Source organism: Balaenoptera musculus, chromosome 13 (genome assembly GCF_009873245.2).
Source record: "Balaenoptera musculus isolate JJ_BM4_2016_0621 chromosome 13, mBalMus1.pri.v3, whole genome shotgun sequence".
Classification (NCBI taxonomy): Eukaryota; Metazoa; Chordata; class Mammalia; order Artiodactyla; family Balaenopteridae; genus Balaenoptera; species Balaenoptera musculus.
The window spans coordinates 69,112,246-69,134,503 of record NC_045797.1 but is presented as its reverse complement, the minus strand read 5'-3'; the positions used below and the strand labels follow the sequence as shown (position 1 = coordinate 69,134,503).

Here is a 22,258-nt window from a genome sequence, read left to right as displayed (position 1 = left end):
GGCAAAAACAAAAATGGGTCCAGAAGTGTTGAACCAGAACCTCTCTCTCATCTCTGGTGCCCTTGTTCTGAATCACAGGGTTCAGAGGAAGAGGGCCAAGGTCACTGGCTAAGCCTCAGAGGCAGAAACTTTCACTAACTGTAGGTCTGGCAGGATCTTTCCTCCCACCCCGAGCCATGGATGGTGCCTCTCATACAGGCCGATTCAGATTCTGTGTCACTGCCCTGGAAGAGGGGCCCGGGCCAGAGCATGGGGGTCAGGGGCTCACAGGAGCCCCCTGAGTAAGAGCCACTTTGCTGTCCTACCTTCCACCATAAGCGGTGAAGCTCACCCCGGCTCTTGCTCAAGGGAGTCACCCGTTCCTGAGTGAGTCAGGGTCACTCGGTGACAGCTGTGGCTCACCTTACATGAGCTAAATTGGGAGCTGGAATGTCACACACACATGCCCCTTGTTCCCCACCCCCACGTTAAAAAATAATCTCCTCTCTGGGCAGTGAGAGACAAACAGTGCCGCCCATAGAGTGGACAAGAGTGGTTTGGGAAACAAAAGGAGAAATTTCCAGGGACAGAGCCATTCAGGGAGGGAGGGATAGAAAAAGCTACGTGTGCCTGGCTGGGGTACAGAGCAGAGACTCAGGAGAGACAGAGAAGTGTCTGAAAACAGCGATCTAAGACAAGGCAAATTGTTAGAGGAAGGGACAGAAGAGATAGCAGAGCTATTTCGGGAGTGAGCAACAGAAGGGAACACAAGAATCCGCAGACTGTCTAAAGTAAACGAGGAAGGGTCCAGAGGCAGTGAGGGAAGGCCAGGACCAGGGTCAAGGCCAGGGTAGGCACGATTGCTGAGGGGATGAACTTCACAGTGGGTTTCAAGCCGCTGCTCGGGGATGCACACAGCATGGACAGCCTGGAGAAGCAGCTCATCTGCCCCATCTGCCTGGAGATGTTCTCCAAACCGGTGGTGATCCTGCCCTGCCAGCACAACCTGTGCCGCAAGTGTGCCAATGACGTCTTCCAGGTGGGCCGGGGCCGGGGCAGGGCCGGGTAAAGCAGTGCAGACTCGTGGGAGACTTCTCATCGGGTCAGCGCTGAGATCCCAGAAGGTGATGGGAGGAGGGTTCCATGAGGTGGGTGGTGGCTGTCCTGGCTGAAGAGCAGAAGAAGAGCCAGGGGTCCTAGCAGATCCCAAAGTAAGCATGAGTCAGCAGCTGCTCTGCAGGCTGGCGTGTACAGCCTGTGCGTGGACAGCCGCTGGGATGCTGGTATCTACAGAGGAAAGGAGACCCCCTTAGAAACTGGGAGGGAAGCGATCCTCCACCAGGCTGTGTGACAGTCTGTGCTAGACTCTGCATTCCAGTTTGGAGTTTGAGATTTCGAGAACAATATGGAAAATCTGGAGAAAATAGCAGTGAGATACTGAAACGTTAAAAAATAAACTCTGTGAGAAAGGTCCATGATGACAGTGAAACTATTTGTATTTAAAGCAAAGCCGAACGCATCCGTCTCTGGGGGGGCAGAGTTAGACAGTGGGCAGGGGACTGGGAATCCTCCCCAGCTGAAGTTCACACCTGTGTCCCCCCTCAGACTGGTCAGTAAAGGGACCTGCTTGTTAAAAGGGATTGAGGTCACTTAAGCAGGGAAAAGGCAGAGAATAAATTTTGCTTCCCCAAAATGTAACCAGTCTTGGCTTATGTGTGGTCATGGAGCAAAGCATAGCTAGTCAAATTCACAGATATCATTTTAGCTCCTGGTTTCAAAAATAAAAGCACATACCAGAATGGTTTATATAAATGGGTTTTCTTTCTTGCCCCGTGCCCTGGTGTAGGTTCTAGTAACCTATAAAATGAACAAAGATCAGGGAGAGTGAGGGATAAAGGCACGTACACACACACACACACACACACACACACACCCTTGCAAATGAAGTGAAAACTCAGAATAGACCAGAGCTGGCTGGCTTAGTAGGCATGGCAGCGATAAGGAACATCATGAGCACATATTCTTCATCTGTATCAGAAATTATGAGGAAATGTGTTGAACACGTGATTTTCAACTTAACCGAGAAAATGTTTCCCTTTTAAGTTCTTTAGGGGCAGCATGTTTGGGGGAAAATAATGGGCTGGCTAATTCAGGTCCACAACTGTGCCCTGTGACCCACCCTTTGCTGTCTGCCGTCTTCACTGAACTCCATGGTCTCTCCTGCCATCTTCCCATCAAGGCTTGTGCCCATCTCCTGTTCCTCTACGTGTCCAAACCTGCCATTATTTGGCTCCAGAGAACCTCGGAGCCAGTGATTTTCCCCCTCTGGGATCTGCTTATCCCGGGCACTAAGTCATGTACCAGAGGCTATGCCTTGCCCACTATCTTGGGTTTTCCCTCGGTCTTAGTAACACTGAACATCCTTCAGGCTGAGATGCCTAGGAGGGAATGACAAAAAGATTTTGCCATCCCTCCTCATGAATTTGTAGTGAAACGTCTTTTCATTAGAGCCTGAAATATGTGAAAGCAAAACAAAGTTTTGAAAGTGAAGGTAACGTGTTCTGTAAAAAATTGGTCAGAATATTAAAGTACATGGCACACAGTGTCGTTGGGAAGAGGACCCAGGGACGGTCCTCCATATGGAGGCTAGAAGATGTTCCAGTCCATCCTCTGTATCTAGACACACTGTTTTGGTTCCTTGAAGCTCTGCAATACTGATCTGGGCCCCGAGAGACCTGGGAATTGTTTGGTACAGAATATTTGGGAGAGAACATGATTCCCAGAGCTTTGGGATGGTTCTGTGCATCTGGACTACTGTGTATCTTTTAGAGTGCAGGGCACCCCTGGGCCCTCCAAGGAGAGAAGTTGAACAGCTCATTTCCTTGCTGCTTTATTTGGGGTGGCCTGGTGGGAGGCTGACCCAATTCTTCAGCTGCACTTATGTATATACATCTCAGTAGATCTCCCTGTGAAAGATGAGCATATTTAGTTTCTTCACACATTGCCTCCACATTTTGACAACTCTAGGCATAATCAGATTGTCTGTTTTCTAAGTATGGCGACAAGAATAGGACTTGTGGTTTCTCTCTCTTAAAACTACTTAGGAAGAACACCCTTAGAACATTGCCTAGAAAGTTAATAGGACTTAGAAAAGTGATACCAGTATATTATACACCCCCCCACACACACACTTTTTTTTTTTTTCAGACGCTATAGGAATTTATATCATGAAAAGTGAATCTTCACCTCAGGCCCTATGTAATTCCCTTCTCCAGATGGAGGTAGCCATTAACAACTTTCTTGGGTATACTTCCAGAAATTTTCCGTGGTCCGGTAGACGTTTCTGTGTGTGTGTGTGTATACACACACGTTTAAACTAAATTCATCCTATACCTGCCTTTGTTCGCTCTCTTGGCCATTGTTTCATATCCGCACATTCTGATATGCACCTTCGTTTTGGGACTTCCCCGGTGATCCAGTGGTTAAGGCTCTGCACTTCCACTGCAGGGGGCACAGGTTCAACCCCTGGTCAGGGAACTAAGATCCCGCAGGCCTTGCGGCACAGCCAAAAAAAAAAAAAAATAGTTAATGCACCTTCCTTTTTCATGGCTGTATAGTGGTCCATTGTTGTAGCTGGGCCACAGTCTGTTTAATCTGCACTCTGAAACATTTAGATGATGCCCAGTGTTCTGCTGTCCTAAAAACTGCTGTGATGGGCAACAAACAAGAATTTGGAGGGATTATGATCTTATAACATCAGGTTAACAAAAGAGCCAGGAAGCAAAATCTTAAAAGTTAAAATATTTCATTGAGGTAATTCCCTGGCAGTCCAGTGGTTACGACTCCGAGCTCTCAGTGCTGAGGGCCCAGGTTCAATCCCTGGTTGGGGAGCTAAGATCCCACATGCCACACAACACGGCCAAAAAAGAAAAAAATTTTTTTTTTCATTGAAAATGTTGAACCGTATTAAGGGTTTGGGAGGAAATCATCCATGATCCCACCTCCTCCAACACAATTATTTTCATGTTTGCATATTACTTTCAAGTGCTTGTCTCATATTTTTACATAGTTGCCATCACAATTTAACTAGTTTTCTTCAGAGCTGTGATACAGCTCTCTCTCTCTCTCTCTCTCTCTCTCTCTCTCTGAATTTAAACAGAATAAAACACCAAAACACCACATTAACCTTACCCTCTAATTTCTCTCTCTCTCTTTCCCCACACTTGCACCCACTCAGCTACCAAGCATTTTGACTAGAGGAAAGCTGTCGGTGTGGGAATTTGACACAAACATCTTCCCATGTGTTTCTGAATTTGTAAACTCTATTCACTCCTAAACTACTTTAAAGCAGCCTTCGGTTTATTTTTATACCTGCCCCCACTTCACTGTGGGCACTTGTTTATGAGCTGCAACCTGTTGTAACTTAACAGGCAACCAGAAGGCCTTGTAAGAAGGTTGATCAGAAACAGCTTTTCTGGAGGGTGTCCATGTAGGGAGAGATTTACAGAGATGGGGATAGCAATAAAGGGGTCTCCTTCTCTCATAAAGGGCAGTCTGGGAAAGAGATGACCTCTTTTACTTCATCCCGAATTCCACTTCTTTACCAGCTAATTGTTAGGACCTGCTGTCATCAAGTACAGGCCAGCTGGTGAAAACCCTACACAGCCTGTCTCCTTGGCCACTTCCACCTGCTACTGAGGGCACCAAGACATCCCCACCCCAGCCCAGCCTTGGGCAGGTCTCCTTTTTGAGAAATTGGTTCACTGAAATTTTGTGAATTGTGTTAACCTTGTAGCAGGCTTAGAATCTTACTTTAGGGAAGAAACTGGGTTGAGTGGGAAACAAAATCATAGACAGAGACTCAGCATTCCTGGGCTCAAGTCCCACCAGCTTCTTCCTTAATTTGTCATGTGATGTAAAGCAGGCTATTTCACCTCTTCAAGCCTGTTTACACATGTATGGATGAAACGGAGGTTTTAAACTGATCTTTAACATCCTTGTAATTCTAACAATCTGATTTCACAAATTCAAGAAATATCATTATGGATTTCCATTTTTTCAGGACTTTGCATTCTGTTACTAGTGTCCTACCTTGGCTCACTCTTCTGCTTACCAGCCCTCCTTTCAGCCAGCCTCCGTTGACAAACCCCTGTGCCACACTCATTGCTAGGTTCTGTCGGGCAGAGCTAGCTCACCACCCAAAACCCCTTCTCCACCCACAGCTCAGCTTTTGCCGCCAACGCCTGTATTCTTCTAAAGCTCAGAGGAAGAGGGCCAAGGTCACCAGACCAAACGTCTGGTCTTCTGCCACCATTTTCCCAGTTTCTCCAGTGTATTCTGAGGGTCTGGCCCAGAGTATCTGCGTGGTCCACTATTCATCACTGGCCAGGCCAATAGTTTAGGGGAGGTAGCCTCCAACAAGCCCCCTTACATCCTGGGCCAGTATCTGCAATCAGCATCACTCTGGATAGCCAGGAAAGTGGGAAAACATTCTGAGATAAGAATAGATTTGATAGAGAAACTGCGTTCACGGAGCATCTTTCTAGATGGAACATTTCTGTTGGATGCCATGGACAATTACAAAAGAAACAGAAGGCACCATATAGCTCTTATGCCACACAAAACCCCTGATCATGGCCTAGAATTCCATGTATTTATTCCATTCCATTTTATCCTTCACAGTGAAGAAAGAACAGTTATTTCATGTCCTGTGGTTCTATGTGGTCATATATTTTTAAGGTCTAGATTAAGATTTTTAATAACCATTTGTACAATGCTTTATAATTTATAGAGTACCTTCATATGTGTGATTCCATTTGAGTTAGAATCAATGTTATTTCCATTTTACAAGGGAGAACACAGGAAACAGGTTACAGTCACACAAACAAAGGGACAGAGTAGGGACATAAATGTAGGTGTTCTGTTTCCTAGAGTGATGGAATTTTCTCTACACATCACATTATTGGCCTGTGAAATTTTACTTTATGGGGCTGGCTCCCTTGTGTAAATGTAAGATTTAAGCAAAGCTATTTCTTAGTCTTAAAATAGAAAGATAAACAGAAGCAGAAGATAGCTTATGCTAACTGGATACTGGTCAGCTGAGAGATCTTTAGCCCAAGGTGGAGACTGTCAGCTATGGAGACGTATTAAGGAAGTTGCCATGCGCACCTCAGAGTATAAAGTTCCTATTTGTGATGAGACCATCTGGGGCTCACGATCAGGGCAGGAAGTAATCTCTTTTTGTGCTATAGATCCCTTTTTAGTTTGTGAAGCCTATGGATCCTAAGGACAATGTATATGTGTGTTTTTTTAAGAACAGGGTTTTTAAGTGCATAAAATATATATGATTATAAAGAAAAAGCCAGTTGCATTAGAACACAGCATGCAGTCTCAGTGGGGGTGATATTGCTCCAATTTTATCTGTGGTATTAAAAAAAATTTATTGCAATTTTACTTTTTATTTATTTTCTGCTCTTATGTAAAACTTTATTCCCCAGCTCTGTTGAGGTATAATTGACAAAATTATATATATTTAAGGTATACAACATGATAATGTGATATATCTATACACTGTAAAATGATTACCACAATCAAGGTAGTTAACACATCCATCACCTCACCGTTTCCATGTTTGTGTGTGAGGGGTCTAGACTCTCTCAGCAGTTGCCAAGTACACAACATAGTGTTATTAACTACAGTCACCATGCTGTACATCAGCTCCCGGGAACTTCATTTTATAACTGAAAGTTTGTGCCCTTTGACCAACAGCTACCCATTTCCCCACCCCGAGCCTCTGGCAACTGGCTTTCTAATCTCTGCTTCTATGAGTTTGACATTTTTAAGATTTGTGGTGTTAAAATTTAATTGCGGGGGATAGCAATTGGGGGGAAATGTCTTAAAAGGCTCTTAGAAGAGGCAGGAGTGAAAAAAAAGCTTGAGAAACGCTGGAATATAATTACCAAAATAATTAGAACATGTTTTTTGATAGAGTAATATATGTGCTTCTCGATTAACACATTAAATAATGAGATGGGGGAATTCCCTGGCGGGCCAGTGGTTAGGACTCTGCGCTTCCACTGCACGGGGCATGGGTTCGATGCCTGGTCAGGGAACTAAGATCCCACATGCCTAGCGGTGCAGCCAAAAAAAAAAGGAGAGAAGGAACAGTGGGCCTAATAACTACTATAGTTTAGAAGTAGTGATAAGTATAAATTGTTTTTGGAGATTTGATCAACAACTGTAATGCGATATGAAAATACCCGTGATTTCTGTTGGTGACAAAGTCACAGGTACTACTAAACCTATGTGGTTTGTCGCCTACCTTCATAATTGAAGAAAGCGCTCAAGTTCTGCTAGGCACGTTAGTGAAAATGAAGATGTAATTGTTTTCCCATCGAGGCTCACAGACCCCTTAAGTTGTAGTCATGGATCTTTTGGGGGCTCTGGCCCCCAGGTTAAGTTCTCCAGCATTTATTCCCCAGCTCTGTTGAGGTATAATTGACAAAATTATACATTTTGTCATACGAAATGTATACAGCATACAGCTTCCGGTGTCTCCCCAAGCATCCAGGCTTGAAATGCCTGAATTGTCTTACTCCCTCCTTTCCCCACAGCCCACCCACAGCCAAGTGATTGGCCAGATTCCACCTCTGGCATCCCTAGTCTTTGCAGGATTACTGCCACTATCTGAGGGCAAGCCTGTGACCTGCACTGACTATGGCTCTTGCTTCTGATCTGTGCCTTTAGATCAGAAGCAAAAGCCATAGTCTCCTCTCCCATGTATCCAAATCACCTCTGTTAGATTAATATTCACTCTAATTTTCTCTTGCAGTTTAGAAACCTTGCCTATAAAGTTAAGTTCAGATCTTTACCCTTGGATTCAAAGCCCTCCATGATTTTACCACAATTATTTTTAAAAAGCCCTTTTTGGGGGCTTCCCTGGTGGCACAGTGGTTAAGAGTCTGCCTGCCAATGCAGGGAACACGGGTTCGAGCCCCGGTCCGGGAAGATCCCACATGCCGCGGAGCAACTAAGCCCGTGTGCCACAACTACTGAGCCTGAGCTCTAGAGCCTGTGAGCCACAACTACTGAGCCCACGAGCCGCAACTACTGAGCCCACGTGCCACAACTGCTGAAGCCCACACGCCTACAGCCCGTGCTCCGCAACAAGAGAAGCCACCGCAACAGAGAGTAGCCCCTGCTCGCCACAACTAAAGCCCGCGTGCAGCAACGAAGACCCAACGCAGCCAAAAAAAAAAAAAAAAAAAAGCCCTTCTTGGTAAAACCTACCTTTCTAGCTGCCCCCCAACCCCGCAACCCCCGCCCGTCTCAGGACTCCTCTGTCTGTAACCTAAACTCCTATAGTATCTCTGGTCTCCTGAAACTCTTTCCTAACGACCATCTCCTGCTTCCTGTCTACCCTGTCTTCAAATGGTATCTTCTTAAACACCTCCTCCCTCGAACTAACATGGTTCCTTACGGTCTCCTAAGTAGCGTTTTCACTTGTTAACTCGCCTGTCACTCTAGCGCCCCCTTTTCATTCACGGCAGGATTGAGCATTGCACTTTTTAAAAGTAAAGGGTTTTTTTTTCCCCCAAACCCAAAGTCCTTGTACAAAATTTGGAAATTATATTAAAAAAAAAACAGGAATCACCCACAATTCTATCACTCAATGGAAATGATTGCCAAAATGTTTAATTTTTATTTTATGTATTTTATAAAGTAATTTCATGGTCTATACAAAGATATTTGGTAAATGTAGATGACTACAAAGAAGAAATTTTAAAATCCTGTAAATCCCATCACTCATTTCAAAATTGGGATCCTACTGTCTATACAGACTTATATCCTGCTTTTTTCATGGGTCTCTCCCCATGTTAAGAACTGTTAAAGATAGTTGCATAATAATTCCTCTATAACTCATTTAATCTTTACTATTAAATAACCAGCATGTTAACTATCTGAAAAAGCAATTTTACTGTTCATTCTGGTTACAAAAATAATACAGGTGTATTATGTAAAATTTAAACCTCACAGATAATACAAATTGTAGAATGTATAAATCCATCTAAATACACTGGGGCTGTTTCAGAGGAGATGGGATTTCAGGAAGTGCTGACATCAGACAGGAAGAGGGCGATCCAGGGACAGCTAGGGACTGGCAAAAACAAGTGAGATACCGGATCACAGGAGCCAAAACTTTAAACAGAGTGGGATACGGTGGCCTGCAACATATGAGAGGAGAAGGTTGTTATGAAAACCAACAACTCCCTTCCCCCACACTGGTCAGTATTCTTACCATAAATATATCCATTAAGGCTCATTGCTCAGAAAACATCAGCCTTTGAAAGGAGCTAGTGCTAAGTACGAATCCTCTTTTTAGATCTGAGGAAATCTGAGCCCTAAGAGAAATTATTTTCCCAAGGTCATAAATGGCAAATCCCAAACCAGATCTTCAGATCAGTGTTACTTTCCCTATATCATCCGGCATATCATCTCTGTTAAAATATAGAGATGTTGCCAAGAATGGGTAACAATTTTATCTACATATCCAGTACAGGTGACTTTCTCAAAGTAGCCACCTAGCATTTGCAAAAGGTTTGGGATGCAAGACACACAAGTTTTGATAAGGGGAGGGAGTCAGAAAAGGGTTAGAGCAAACGTCCCAAACTTCATTCTCGTTTCACCTTCCTGATGTTTGCCAAAGCTGTGTACCACCTATGCTATGCTTGAGTATTTCTATTTAAAAGAACTCACATTTTAAAAAACTTTTTATTTTACAATATATTGGAGTATAGTTGATTAACAATGTTGTTCAAAAGAACTCACTTTTTAAAAAAAATAAATTTATTTATTTTTGGCTGCGTTGGGTCTTCATTGCTTCACACGGGCTTTCTCTAGTTGCAGCGAGCGGGGGCTCCTCTTCCTTGCAGTGTGTGGGCTTCTCATTGCGGTGGCTTCTCTTGCTGCGGAGCACAGGCTCTAGGCACGCGGGCTTCAGTAGTTGTGGCACGCGTGCTCAGTAGTTGTGGCTCAAGGGCTCAGTAGCTGTGGCACGTGGGCTCCGTAGTTGTAGCTCGCAGGCTCTAGAGCGCAGGCTCAGTAGTTGTGGTGCACTGGCTTCGTTGCTCCGCGGCACGTGGGATTTTCCCGGACCAGGGCTCGAACCTGTGTCCCCTGCATTGGCAGGCGGATTCTTAACCACTGCGCCACCAGGGAAGTCCCAGAACTCACTTTTAAAGTTGAAATATTTATCATTCTCAATGACAAAATCCATGAAAAATCACCAGTTTTATAGGCTGGTTATTTTTTCTAATATGCATTGAGATAAACACATAAAAAATTTAAATGTCCAGCCTGGTATCACCTGAAATCTTCACACCTGTCCTCAGTATGTATGCTGTATTGGGGGAAGTACTGAGCACATGGGTAGCACAGTGAGGCCTCTAAGCAACATGCGTGTTGGGCCATAAGCTCGAGGGCTTGGAAAATGCAAAAGAAAAACTTTACTATTTTATTACCAGTCAAATTTAGCCCCAGTACCAAAGGGCATATATGTACACGTGTATATATATATATGCTTCAGGGTCTAGCAAAGGAAGTGGGGCGGTGTGGAGTTGGGTGGGGGAAACATTGCCAAAGCCATCACAGAAAGGAAGGGGTGCCCTCGAGGTTAGGAGGAAAGCCAACCAGAAGTAGGATATGGCAGGAGGAGTTGAGCTGTGGAAGAGGGAGGGACTCTGGGACCCAGGGATGAATGGCAAAGCTGCGCTCAGCTGTGGCATCTGCTCCAGGGAGCAGCACCACCCTGTGGCCAAAGCGGTGCAACCCTCCGCCTCGCCCGCCCTGTGTGCTCTCCAGCTCCCAAGAAAGGTGGTGTTCTTCAAACAAGGGATGGACGGTTGACTGCCTGAGTACTGATTGCCTCTCAGAGGCCCTGGTCCCGGGAGAATGGTCATGGTTAGCCAGTGGGATGAGCTACCACAGAAATTTCTTTGGCAGGTGGGGAAGCGATGAAGAGGTAGAGTGCCTCGCCTGCCCACCTCAGGCCAATCCCTGAGGTCAGTCCTCATGTGGGGAGTCTGAAGTAGGACCCTTGGCCAAGATAACCCAACAAGTCCTGATTACTTTTTCTTTTCTTTTGTAATACTGTGGTAAAATCCACATAATATAAATTTACTATCTTAACCAGTCTTTTTTAAAAATTATTTATTTATTTATTTGGCTGGGTCTTAGTTGTGGCATGTGGGATCTTTAGTTGCAGCATGTGGGATCTAGTTCCCTGACCAGGGATTGAACCCGGGCCCCCTGCATTGGAAGCGTGGAGTCTTAACCACTGGACCACCAGGGAAGTCCCTTAACCAGTCTTAAGTGTGCAGTTCAGTGGCATTAAGAACATTCACATTGTCGTTCAACCATCACCACTATCCATCTTCAGAACTTTCATCATCCCAAACCGAAACTCTGTACCCATTAAATAATAACTCCCCATTTCCCCTTCCCCAACCCCCGGCAACCACCCTTCTATTTTCTGTCTCTGTGAATTTGACTATTCTAGGTGCCTCATATAAGAGGGATTATACAGTATTTGTCCTTTTGTGACTGGCTTATTTCACTTAGCACAGCATTTTCAAGGTTGATCCATGTTGTAGCATGCAGTCCTGGTTACTTGTGTCTCTGTTATTTTCTACTAAAATCTATGTGACTTTTATCAGTATCATATATTCTACTTCTTACTGTGTCAAATGTGAATTTTCTTTCTATGTTGATAACATATTTTACTTTCCTTAATTCTGCCAGCTCACTTTTTTCTTCCAGCTTTGCTCCCTTATATCTCTTCTTTAATTAAGGAGACTATGTTTTCTTCATTTCTTTAAAAATGTTAGATGGAAATTGAATTGTTTGCTGGAGCAATTCTTCTTCCAGAGGGTTTTCTTCATCTGTCCTTTGCTCATCTTGCTTTCTTTTCCCTTTTCTTTTTGTAATATCTTGGCTTGTATCTCCTGTTAGATCTCTTCTGCTTATCACTCCTCTTTGTATAGGGGTAGCTTTATCTGGTGCTGAGGGTGAATTCTTCACTCAACCCTGTTTACCTTGGCTTCCTTCCTCTGTTCTCCTAAATGCAGACTGGCTAGCTGGATGTTGTCATTGGTTTGTAATCTCTGTTTAGCTCTTTGGCTTCTTTGGAAAACAGAGGGGTATGACCTGGATTAGTAGGCAGTTGAGTGTCCCAATTTGGTTATGTTGCCTCAGAATATTTTTCACACAGAATCTGATGAATTATCTACCATGGGGGCATGTGTAGATCCATCTCCCCTGAGATTTGAGCTATTTCTTCTTTTCACAGACAAGCAGATCATTCTGGTTGCCCGCTGGGCCCTCTTAGCGCTCCGTGGCAACGGGATCTTGGTTTGATGGGTCATCTTTTGTTTATTTCTGCTCAAATAACTTCAATCCACAGTTGCACAGTTGCAAAGTTGATTTTTAGGCTGTCCTCTCTTTTCTGTGTGACAGGTTGTTTGGTCCTTCATGACTCTTTTACTAAAATGTTTCACCTGAGGCTCAGAGAGACAAATGTTAGCTCTGGGCATCATTCTTCAATTGGCCTAAATTTTATTGTATCTGACAATGCAGTATAATGATTATTAGGATGGGCTCTGGGGTCCGAGTGCCTGAGTTCAAATATTGATTCCGCCACCTATTAGCTGATGACCATGTGCAAATTTGTTTAACTTTTCTGGGCTACAATTTCCCATGTTTGAAATGGGGCTAATGATATGAGGATGAAATGAATTAATACAAATAAAAGGACTTAGAGCAAAGCCTGGCATAAACTAAGTGTTCAATAGGTGTTAGCCTTGTGGTTATATTTCTTGTAGTCCAAGTTAGGGGGTAAATGTTCATTTCCTCCACCATCTTTACAAGAAATTCTTGAGGGTTAATTCAGTAATGTCTGGAAAGCCCACAGCACAGTGCTTGACACATAATAGGCCCTGAAAACATGTGTTGACTGTTAAATAATGAGTATAGAGGAAGAGTGCAATGAGAGAGGGAGGTTAGGAGAGGCTACTTAGCAGTTTGTCTTTGCTCTGGGTCAAAACTTTAGAATACGCCCCCTTTCCTCCCATTCAGACATTAACTGAGCACCTTTATACGCTTGCCACCAGCAAATCAAAGAGAAGTAAGATCCTTCCAGGAGTAAGTCTGCAGGCTTAGAGCTCTCCTAACACCATCTTGCTCACTTGGATTCTAAATATTGAAAGATTATTGTATTAAGCAAACAAAAGCCCAGTGATCTCACACTTTAACCCAGTCTTTAAACTAAACTCAACAATATTCATACAATTCCAGTTACTGAGAAGGACAGATGCACAAACACAGCCTTGAATAATCTCAAGCTAATCCGTTCTAGCTTTATGATGGGCTAAAATGTTAACTTCTTATAATTCTAAAGAAATTCCCTGACTTCCCTGGTGGTGCAGTGGCTAAGAATCCTCCTGACAATGCAGGGGACACAGGTTCGAGCCCTGGTCTGGGAAGATCCCACATGCCGCGGAGCAGCTAAGCCTGTGTGCCACAACTACTGAGCCCACATGCCACAGCTACTGAAGCCCGCGCACCTAGAGCCTGTGCTCCGCAACAAGAGAAGCCACCGCAATGAAAAGCCCATGCACCGCAATGAAGAGTAGCCCCCACTCGCCGCAACTAGAGAAAGCCCGCGTGCAGCAATGAAGACCCAACACAGCCAAAAATAAATAAATAAAATAAATTTTAAAAAAAATTCCCCCAAAATGTAATATTTATGATATGCCTGTCACTCTCCCCAAGATAAGTCACCCAATTCACAGTGGGGCCACATTTCCTGCCTTGCCTACATCTCTTGCTACCAAAGGATCAAATAAGACTCTGGACTTGGATGCCCTCTATGTGCTATAGGTGCTGCTGCACACGCATTAGGGTCCTTCTGGTTGATGTATAGCATAAGGATTTGGAGAATTTTATGGAACCCAATTGCGGGAAATACATCTGAACATACAAAGTCACAGGTGACTCTCTCTCCATTACTCTCTAAGAGTGCATGGTGTTCCAGCCAATTAGGATTAGGTTCGGCTGTAAAAGACAGAAAACCAAAAATAACAATGGCTTCAAGTAGGTAAAATTTTTTCTCTCCAGTGAAAGTATGGGTAGGCAGTCCAGGACTGCCTCATAAGAGACTCACTCCTTTTATCTTGTTGCCATTCTTGACATGTGGCTACTTCATGGCTCAAGATGGCTGCTTCAACCTATGCCAGTCCATATTTTTAAAAATTTTTATTTACTTTATTTATTTATTTTTAGCTGCGTTGGGTCTTCGTTGTTGTGTGCAGGCTTTCCCTAGTTGCGGTGAGTGGGGGCTACTCTTTGTTGTGGTGCGCGTGCTTCTCATTGAGGTGGCTTCTCTTGTGGAACATGGGCTCTAGGCACACAGGCTTCAGTTGTTGTGGCACAAGGGCTCAGTAGTTGTGGCTCGCAGGCTCTAGAGCGCAGGCTCAGTCGTTGTGGCACACGGGCTTAGTTGCTCTGCGGCATGTGGGATCTTCTGGACCAGGGATGGAACCTGTGTCCCCTGCATTGGCAGGTGGATTCTTAACCCCTGCGCCACCAGGGAAGTCCTGCCAGTCCACCTTCATTCCAGCCAGCAGGGAGGAGAGAAGAGGAGGAGTAGGGCATGCCCTTCCCATTAAAGATACTTCCTAGAAATTGCACAAAACATTTCTATTTATATACCATTGGCCAGACGCAGTCACCTGGTCACACCCAGCTGGAAGGGAGGCTTGGTCACATGGTTTTTATTCCATGTGTCTTGCTAAAAACTCAGGGGCTCTATTATTGAAGAAGAAGGGGTGAATATCGAGCAACAATAAGCAGTATTTACCAGTCTTTCATCTCTGCTGCTCTCCCCAGATTGACTGTTTCTCTTCCTTGCAGACCAGCCTTCTCTGTTCACAGTGTCTGACCCCTCACACCATCCACTTGCACAGATTTTGGGGTGGCCACAATGTCAGCTTTTAGCCCAACTTCACAAGTCTTTTTTCAGTTCAAAAGCTGCAAATGGTCTAGTCACCTCAGCCTCTGTGACTCGATTCCAAGTTCCTAGAGAGAAAATTTGATTGGTCCTGTTGGGTCAGGTGATCACCTCCTCAATTCTGAGCCAAGCATCTGTGGCCTGGGCCATGGCAGGGCTCTCCCGTTTAGGATGCGATGGAGCAAGTTCCCTAAGAGGTGTAAGCGGGAGGAAGTGGTGAGCAGCTCTGGTAAACCCTTCTTCTGAGATTCCTCCTGTCATAACACGCAGCCCACTGGATGTGGTTGTCAGTTTGCTCTCCCTGAGGGTAATGTGATGTACCTGTTCATGTTTTATGCCCAGAGCCTAGCAATTACCTGACACACTCAATGTTTATGGTAGAATAAATAATCCAATCTCGTCCTTAATTGTACAGAGGTTGAATGCTTGCCCAAATACGCATAGTAGGGCAGTGTTGGGGCAGCACAAGAACCCAGGACTCCTGATTCCCAGTCCCTGGAGTGATTTTCCCGAATTACCCGGCTCGATATGTCTGCCCCATTGTTCAGCACTTGTCTCCGTGCCCCTGACCGTGGCTGCAGAGAACGTCCCCCAGATGTGGCCCGTGAGAGCCCCAGGCTGGAGGACTGCAACACTCAGAGTCCATTTCCTACTTTGGCCTTCCTGCTGAGGTCAATGTCTCCCCACAGCTCCAAGCTGGGCCGCTTTGAGGAGAGATTGCCCTAACTAGGCTTGATCAAGCTAGGCTCTGGATGTAGGGACACTCAAGGAGGTGGGCTGAGTAACAAGGCAAAGGTGGGAAAGTCTCCATGGCCACCCACCAAGAGCTGCTCTCAGAGGCGCGTCCAGCCATAGAAAAGAGCTGATGCTTCCTCTTCACCACTCTCCTACTCCCCAGTCCCCGTGATATTCCCCCTGCCTCCTCCCAGTTCCCCCATGACTCACTGTGCCTTTCTCTCACGCTCCCCATCCCCACAGGCCTCAAACCCTCTGTGGCAATCCCGGGGCTCCACCACTGTGTCTTCAGGAGGCCGTTTCCGCTGCCCGTCTTGCAGGCATGAGGTTGTCCTGGACCGACATGGTGTCTACGGCCTGCAGCGGAATCTGCTAGTGGAGAACATTATCGACATTTACAAGCAGGAGTCCTCCCGGTGAGCTGTTAGGGTCTCTTGTTTCTCTAAAGTGCAGGGCCTGGGACACAGCCAGGGAACCCATCAGGGCCAGAAGAGAGGAGCTGAAACGATCAACCTGCCTCTTCAGTTTAGTGATGAGAGGACTGGACCTGAGAAGAGGAGGGACTTGCCCCCCAGCTCGTCAGGTCACCCAGCTCAGGCAGCCTCTGATTCCTGGTTAGTGCTTCCCCCTCTTCACCTGGGGAGGGGCTGGCCGTCCACCAGCAAGGTCCTTGCCAACCCTCCATGACGTCCCGCCCCACAGGACTTCCCTGCCCTGGAATAGAAACTACTCTTGGATCTAGGTCTCCGCTACGCCATAGCTCTATTCCTCAAAGGAAGAGCCCCATGGAAGTCACTCGCCTGCCCAGCCACAGCACCAGCTGCAGGGGCAGAGAAGGTGGCGCTGGGTGGTGGAGGCTGAAGAGAAGGTGTTCATGGAGCCTCACACTCTTGCCCCCCACCCAGCCTGGCCCCTGACCTTCCTGCCACCCTGTCCGCTCCCCTCCAGGCCGCTGCATTCCAAGGCTGAGCAGCACCTCATGTGCGAGGAGCATGAAGATGAGAAGATCAATATCTACTGCCTGAGCTGTGAAGTGCCCACTTGCTCTCTCTGCAAGGTCTTCGGTGCCCACAAGGACTGTGAGGTGGCCCCACTGCCCACCATTTACAAACGCCAGAAGGTATCAAGCAGCAGAGGAAGCAGGCGGCAGGCGTGTGGGGGTGGGGACATAGGAAAGGGTCTCAAACTATAGCCTCTTACTCCACTTGGTTTCAAAGGCAGGCAGATCAGGGCTGAAGTCCCAAGTCTATGCGTGACTCAGTGTGTGACCTTGGGTAAGTCACTTGACCTCTCTGGCCCTCACGTTCCTCACTTGTAAAATGGGGATGAAAATGCTTACCCCTGAGAGCTGTAAGGATAAAATGAGAAATGGATGCAGTATGGTGGACTCTCAAGGCCATCTCACTGTCACACATCTAGATTCTACATAAAACATAATTTAAAAATTAAATTGGTAGACACTTAGGAAGTAAAGGAAAGCTCCAAGTGCCGGTGAGGTGGGGAGAGGAGGAGGGGAAGTGGGATGAGAACAGAACCCTGAGTGATAAGCACGGAAAAGGCAGGATTTCCCACAGGGCAAGTTATTACTGAACTAGAGAGATGAGATTATGCCTCCAAACTCCTAAAAGGTGGGGGGCCTGCAGTGAGGACCCCCAAGGATCCCAGGTTAAACTGGAATCCCAGGAATCCCTAAAGTGGTCAGTTGTGCCACCTGGCTTTTGACAAAAGCAAATGCAAATTCTGCCTGGAGGAAAAACCCTCAATTTAGGCCTTGGGTTTTTCTTAGATTAAGAACAACAAAAGATTAGCTCATGATTGAAGATACACAAAGAAATTCAGATACTGGAATTACTGAAGAACGGAAAGTCACTTTGCATAAAATGCTTTAAAATGGAATTTTAAAATAAGCAATAGGGACTTCCCTGCCGGTCCAGTGGTTAAGAATCTGCCTTCCAATGCAGGGACAAGGGTTTGATCCCTGGTCAGGGAACTAGGATCCTACATGCTGTGGGGCAACTAAGCCTGCACACCACAATGAAGAGCCCGTGTGCTGCAACAAAGATCCTGCATGCTGCAACAAAGGCCCAATGCAGCCAAAAATAAATAAATAAATAAATATTTTTAAAAAGCAATAATAGACTATCAAAAATGCAGATTTGACAAAGAACCAAGTACAACTTTTAGAAATGAAAATATAATTGTTGAAATAAAACATTCAAAGGATGAATTAAATGACAGATTTCTCTCAGGAAGAGAGGACTGGGGAATTCCCTGGCGGTCCAGTTGTTAGGACTCCACACTTTCACTGTTGAGGGCCCGCGTTCAATCCCTGGTCAGGGAACTAAGATCCCACAAGCCACAGGGCACAGCAAAAAAAAAAATTTTTTTAATTAAAAAAAAAAAAGGTGGGGAAGAGGGGACTGAAAAAACCACTTAGAATACAGCACTGGGAGATGAGGAGGTTGAGAATGAGAAGGTCTAACATATATCTAATCAGAGTCACAGAATGAGAGAATAAAGAGAATGGAAAAAAGGCAATATTATCCTAATGGATAATCATGAAGAATTTTTCAAAATTGATGGAAGACATGAATCTACAGATAAAGCATCTAGGCCAGTGCCTGGCATTTGGTGGATATTTGGTGAATGTCTCTTCCTTTCTCATTTGGTGGTGGAGGACTTCCTCTCTCCACCTCCTTCCAGAATCCATAGAGTGTGCTTCCACACTTCTTGAATGGCTCCAAACTCTCTAGATCTCTGTCAGAGCTGCCCTGAAGATGCCCTAATGGTGGAGGGGAGGGGGCAGTCCTTTCCTGGGCAGCCTGGCCAGGGTTGGGGGGGGGGCACAGCTCTTGACTAGGTCCTCCAGCCCTAAGTGCTGGCCTGTGTGTGTGGCAGAGTGAGCTCGGTGATGGCATCTCGATGCTGGTGGCAGGCAATGACCGTGTGCAAGCAGTGATCACGCAGATGGAAGAGGTGTGCCAGACCATTGAGGTGAGCCTGGGATGGGAGGGAGGGAAAGTTTCTGGACTCCTGGAGGTGGATCACAAGTAGTGGGATGTGCTTACCAGGCTGCTGGTTTGAATCCCAGCTCTGTCCCTGACTAGCTCTGTGACTTTGGTCCAGTAACTTAACTTCTCTGTGTTCAGTTTTTCTTGTTTTTAACTATATAAAATAGTGATGAGAGAATGATATGTTAGCTACCTCATTGGATCTTTTTGAGAATTAAATGAGATAATACAAGTAATATAGACAGCACTCATGAAGCTTCTTTAAAATATAGTGTTATCTGCTGAGAGAGTAGATCTTAAAAGTTCTCATCACAGGAAAAAAAAAATTTGTAATCTATGTATGGTGCTGGATGTTAACTAGACATATTGTGGTGATCATTTCACAATATATACAAATATTGATTCACCATGTTGTACACCTGAAGCTAATATAATGTTATATGTCAATTAAACCTTAACAAAATATATATCATTATTATTACTGAAAAGATCTGGGAATCAGCAGCCCTTGGCTGGAGTTCTGTCTCTGCCACTAATTTGTGGTGTAATCGACAGGTCACTTTTCTTCTTGGCTGTCTGTGACTTCCATTAAGTTGGGAGTGGGACAAGTAGCCCCGTGCTCTCCCAGTTATGAGGTCTCATCCTTGCTTCCGGTCTTTCAGGACAACAGCCGGAGGCAGAAGCAGTTGCTAAACCAGAGGTTTGAGGCCCTGTGCGCAGTTCTGGAGGAGCGTAAGGGTGAGCTGCTGCAGGCGCTGGCCCGGAAGCAGGAGGAGAAGCTGCAGCGCGTCAGGGCCCTCATCCGCCAGTACGGAGACCACCTGGAGGCCTCCTCTAAGCTGGTGGAGTCCGCCATCCAGTCCATGGAGGAACCGCAGATGGCGCTCTATCTGCAGGTGGGCTTTGGGGGATGGTGTCAGGCTGCCTAGTGGCTGCAGTGGGGGCCTTGACACGCGGAGACCGGGTTCAAGTCTTATTTCTGGCACCTACTTGCCCCACGGCCTTGGGCAAATCACCCACTCTGAGTGCATTATTTCCTTAACGAATTGGGACGCGCATCCCCACCGACCCCGCAGGACTGTGTTGGGCATCAGAAATGGGACTTTGCCAGAGGTTGGCACAATGCTTACTCTCACCCTCTTTTCTTCCCTGCAGCAGGCCAAGGAGCTGATCAATAAGTGAGTAGGTGGAGTGGGAAGGGAAAGGAAGGGGCCGAGGGGGCTCCGCTGCCACCGGGAGGGGGTGAGGGTGCTGGGTGTTTCCAAATGAGCCGCTGCAGCTGCGGTTGCCGCAGGGTCGGGACAATGTCAAAGGTGGAGCTGGCTGGACGGCCGGAGCCGGGCTATGAAAGCATGGAGCAATTCACCGTGAGCGTGGAGCATGTGGCCGAAATGCTGAGGACCATCGACTTCCAGCCAGGTGAGGGAGCCAGGATGGGAGGGGGCGGCGGGCCGCTAGGACTAGGCGTCCAGACCCTCCAGGTTGGGGGTCGGGGGATGGGTGCAAGACGGCCAGAGAATCGGGGACTCCAGCTCACCCAGCCTTCCTTCCGCCCAGGCGCTTCTGGGGAGGAAGAGGATGAGGAGGTAGCGTTGGACGGGGAAGAGGGCAGCGCAGGGCCAGAGGAAGAGCGGCTGGAGGGGCCGGAAGGTGAGTGTGGGCATTGGCGGGGTCTGGCTGGTACGGCCCCTCCCCCGGCGATCTCCCTCTCTGCTGCATCAGGGATCGCTTGGGGCCCCTACTCCCAACCTCAACCAGGAGGGGTGCGCCCCCTAGCGCGCGTGCTGAAGTACAACTTTCTTTCCCACCATCCATTCCTCTGGGGGTTTGGGAGTCCGAATTGGGTGGGGAAGTGGAGGAGAAACCCTCCTGGCTGGGGAAAGGGAGTGAGCTGGGCTTCGGAGTTGCCTTGTCTCTTTGGAGCGCCCGCCCACCGAGCTTTCTTTCCCGGGGACAGGCCTGCACTGACTCGCCCCTGTTGGGGAGGCTGCGCACCCGCGGCCTGGCGCTCGGGTGGTGAAGGACCTGAGCAGGGACCACCCGCCACCCAGCTCGGAGCGCTGCCGCGGGGGAGGGGCTCAATAAAGGGCTAATGCGTCCCGACCCGCAGCTCCTTTCACTGCTCACTCTCTCAGCCTCGGCTTCGGCGACGATCGCATCACCATCCATCCCAACCTTCTCCTAATCTGGGACCATTTCGGGGGCGGAAGTGGAATGAACCCCTATTGGGCACCTCCTCGATATCAGGCACGGATTCGCAAGCCCAGTGCCAAGAGGGTCGGGGGTGGTGCGGCGGCACCGGGGCTTGAGTTCCTGGGAGACTTGGGGACGATGGGGACCGCAGGACCCTGGCTGAAAGCCGTTCTCGCGGAGCCCTCCCGCAGCATCTGGTCCCCTCTCGCCGACCTGGGAGCCCCACTTTCCCACGGGTTTACACCCTGCTGTGGTTCCCCGCGCCCCGCAGCAGAGGCCAACGGCTCTTCGGCACTTTTATTAAAAACTAGTAACGCGGAGAGTGCTCAGGGTATCCCTAGGCCGCTCTAGCCCCGCGGGACTGGGTCAGTTCCTGTCGCGCACGTCTCAGCCCGGGGGTGGGGGATGGGGGTCGAGATTTCCGGGGCCCCAGACCCCGCCGATCACTTGCCCACCGAGTCGAATATGATGCGGTTCTGCTCGGCGCGCTCCCTCTGGCTCTGCGTCCGCGCCAGCTCCAGCAGGGTCCGTAGCAGGTGGAAGGTGAGGTCAATGGACAGCGGAGGGTCGTCCCGTCGCGGCCGCTCGCCTGTGATCGCGGATCCCCATCGGCCCTGCCCCGCGCGGCGCGGGAAGCGCTCCGCCAGCAGCAAGAGGAGCGCGCGGGCCCCGCCGCCGTGGTTCCGTGTCCCGGGGCTCCAGCGCAGACTTGGGTCCTGGACCCCGGCCGCCGCCGCCTCCGGGCTCCACTGGCTGCTCCCCGGGCGCAGTTGTGCCAGGAGCAGCAGCGCCGCCAGCAGCGCCGCGCGTCCCGCCGGCCTCATGGTACCACCGGCCCTGGACACACAGGCGCAGCGCAGGGTGAGGTGCGCCAGGGGCAGTCGCAGGGGGAGCCACTCCCCTTCCCGCGCACTTCCAGCGCCCCTGTCGGGCCCCTGCGACTGCTGCCCGGTGCCCACAGCCTTCCCTCCAGCCCCAGCCGCTGCCCAGTCCTGTGCCACCCTTTTCTCCCTCCCTCCCTCTTGGCGGGTCGCGGTGGGTGAGCTGAGCGCAGTCCCGGTGCTGAGGGAGTCTGGGCGGACGCTGAGAGCCACTCACAGTTTGCCGGAGAGCGTCTGTACCCTGCAGGAAGGAGCTCCTGTCTCGGTCCCTCGGGGCGGGCTGAGGGCGCCTTGGGGAACACGGGGTCTGTCCCGGGACTGCCGCCAGCCTTATATAGCGCCAGGACAGCTCCGGCTGACGTCAGCGAGGAACATGCACTGATTGTAGAGCAATG

The 22,258-nt window shown here is 47.9% G+C and overlaps 2 protein-coding genes and 1 non-coding gene across 4 annotated transcripts; 1 reads left to right on the top strand and 2 right to left on the bottom strand.

Moving 5' to 3' along the window:
* Positions 1–497: 497 nt before the first annotated feature.
* On the top strand, positions 498–20,892 carry TRIM54 (tripartite motif containing 54). 2 transcript variants are annotated; one of them, XM_036873300.1, is made up of 9 exons: positions 498–1,018; positions 16,022–16,194; positions 16,727–16,898; positions 18,677–18,772; positions 19,452–19,685; positions 19,948–19,967; positions 20,084–20,208; positions 20,347–20,439; positions 20,747–20,892. In XM_036873300.1, exons 1-9 carry the CDS (start codon positions 851–853, stop codon positions 20,755–20,757), a joined length of 1,092 nt encoding a protein of 363 aa, XP_036729195.1. In that variant the 5' UTR covers positions 498–850; the 3' UTR covers positions 20,758–20,892. The 2 variants fall into 2 exon arrangements, with proteins under 2 accessions (XP_036729195.1, XP_036729194.1); XM_036873299.1 differs by having other exon boundaries at positions 499–1,018; positions 19,945–19,967.
* Positions 11,257–11,329, bottom strand: TRNAW-CCA. Its single transcript has one exon. It is a non-coding gene; the product is annotated as a tRNA-Trp (tRNA).
* UCN (urocortin) lies at positions 20,785–22,181 on the bottom strand. The gene is made up of 2 exons (XM_036873307.1): positions 22,081–22,181; positions 20,785–21,819 (listed from the first exon to the last, which is right to left on the bottom strand). The coding sequence occupies exon 2, from the start codon at positions 21,804–21,806 to the stop codon at positions 21,426–21,428; it is 381 nt and encodes a 126-aa protein (XP_036729202.1). The 5' UTR covers positions 21,807–21,819; positions 22,081–22,181; the 3' UTR covers positions 20,785–21,425.
* Between the last annotated feature and the right edge of the window lie 77 nt (positions 22,182–22,258).

Bases quoted from the DNA above. Each gene is read 5' to 3' on its own strand.
- TRIM54 (XM_036873299.1), top strand. From the start codon at position 851: ATGAACTTCACAGTGGGTTTCAAGCCGCTGCTCGGGGATGCACACAGC. The intron at 16,899-18,676 runs GTATCAAGCAGC...TGTGTGTGGCAG, and splicing joins CCATTTACAAACGCCAGAAG to AGTGAGCTCGGTGATGGCAT. The intron at 18,773-19,451 runs GTGAGCCTGGGA...CCGGTCTTTCAG, and splicing joins AGGTGTGCCAGACCATTGAG to GACAACAGCCGGAGGCAGAA.
- UCN (XM_036873307.1), bottom strand. From the start codon at position 21,806: ATGAGGCCGGCGGGACGCGCGGCGCTGCTGGCGGCGCTGCTGCTCCTG.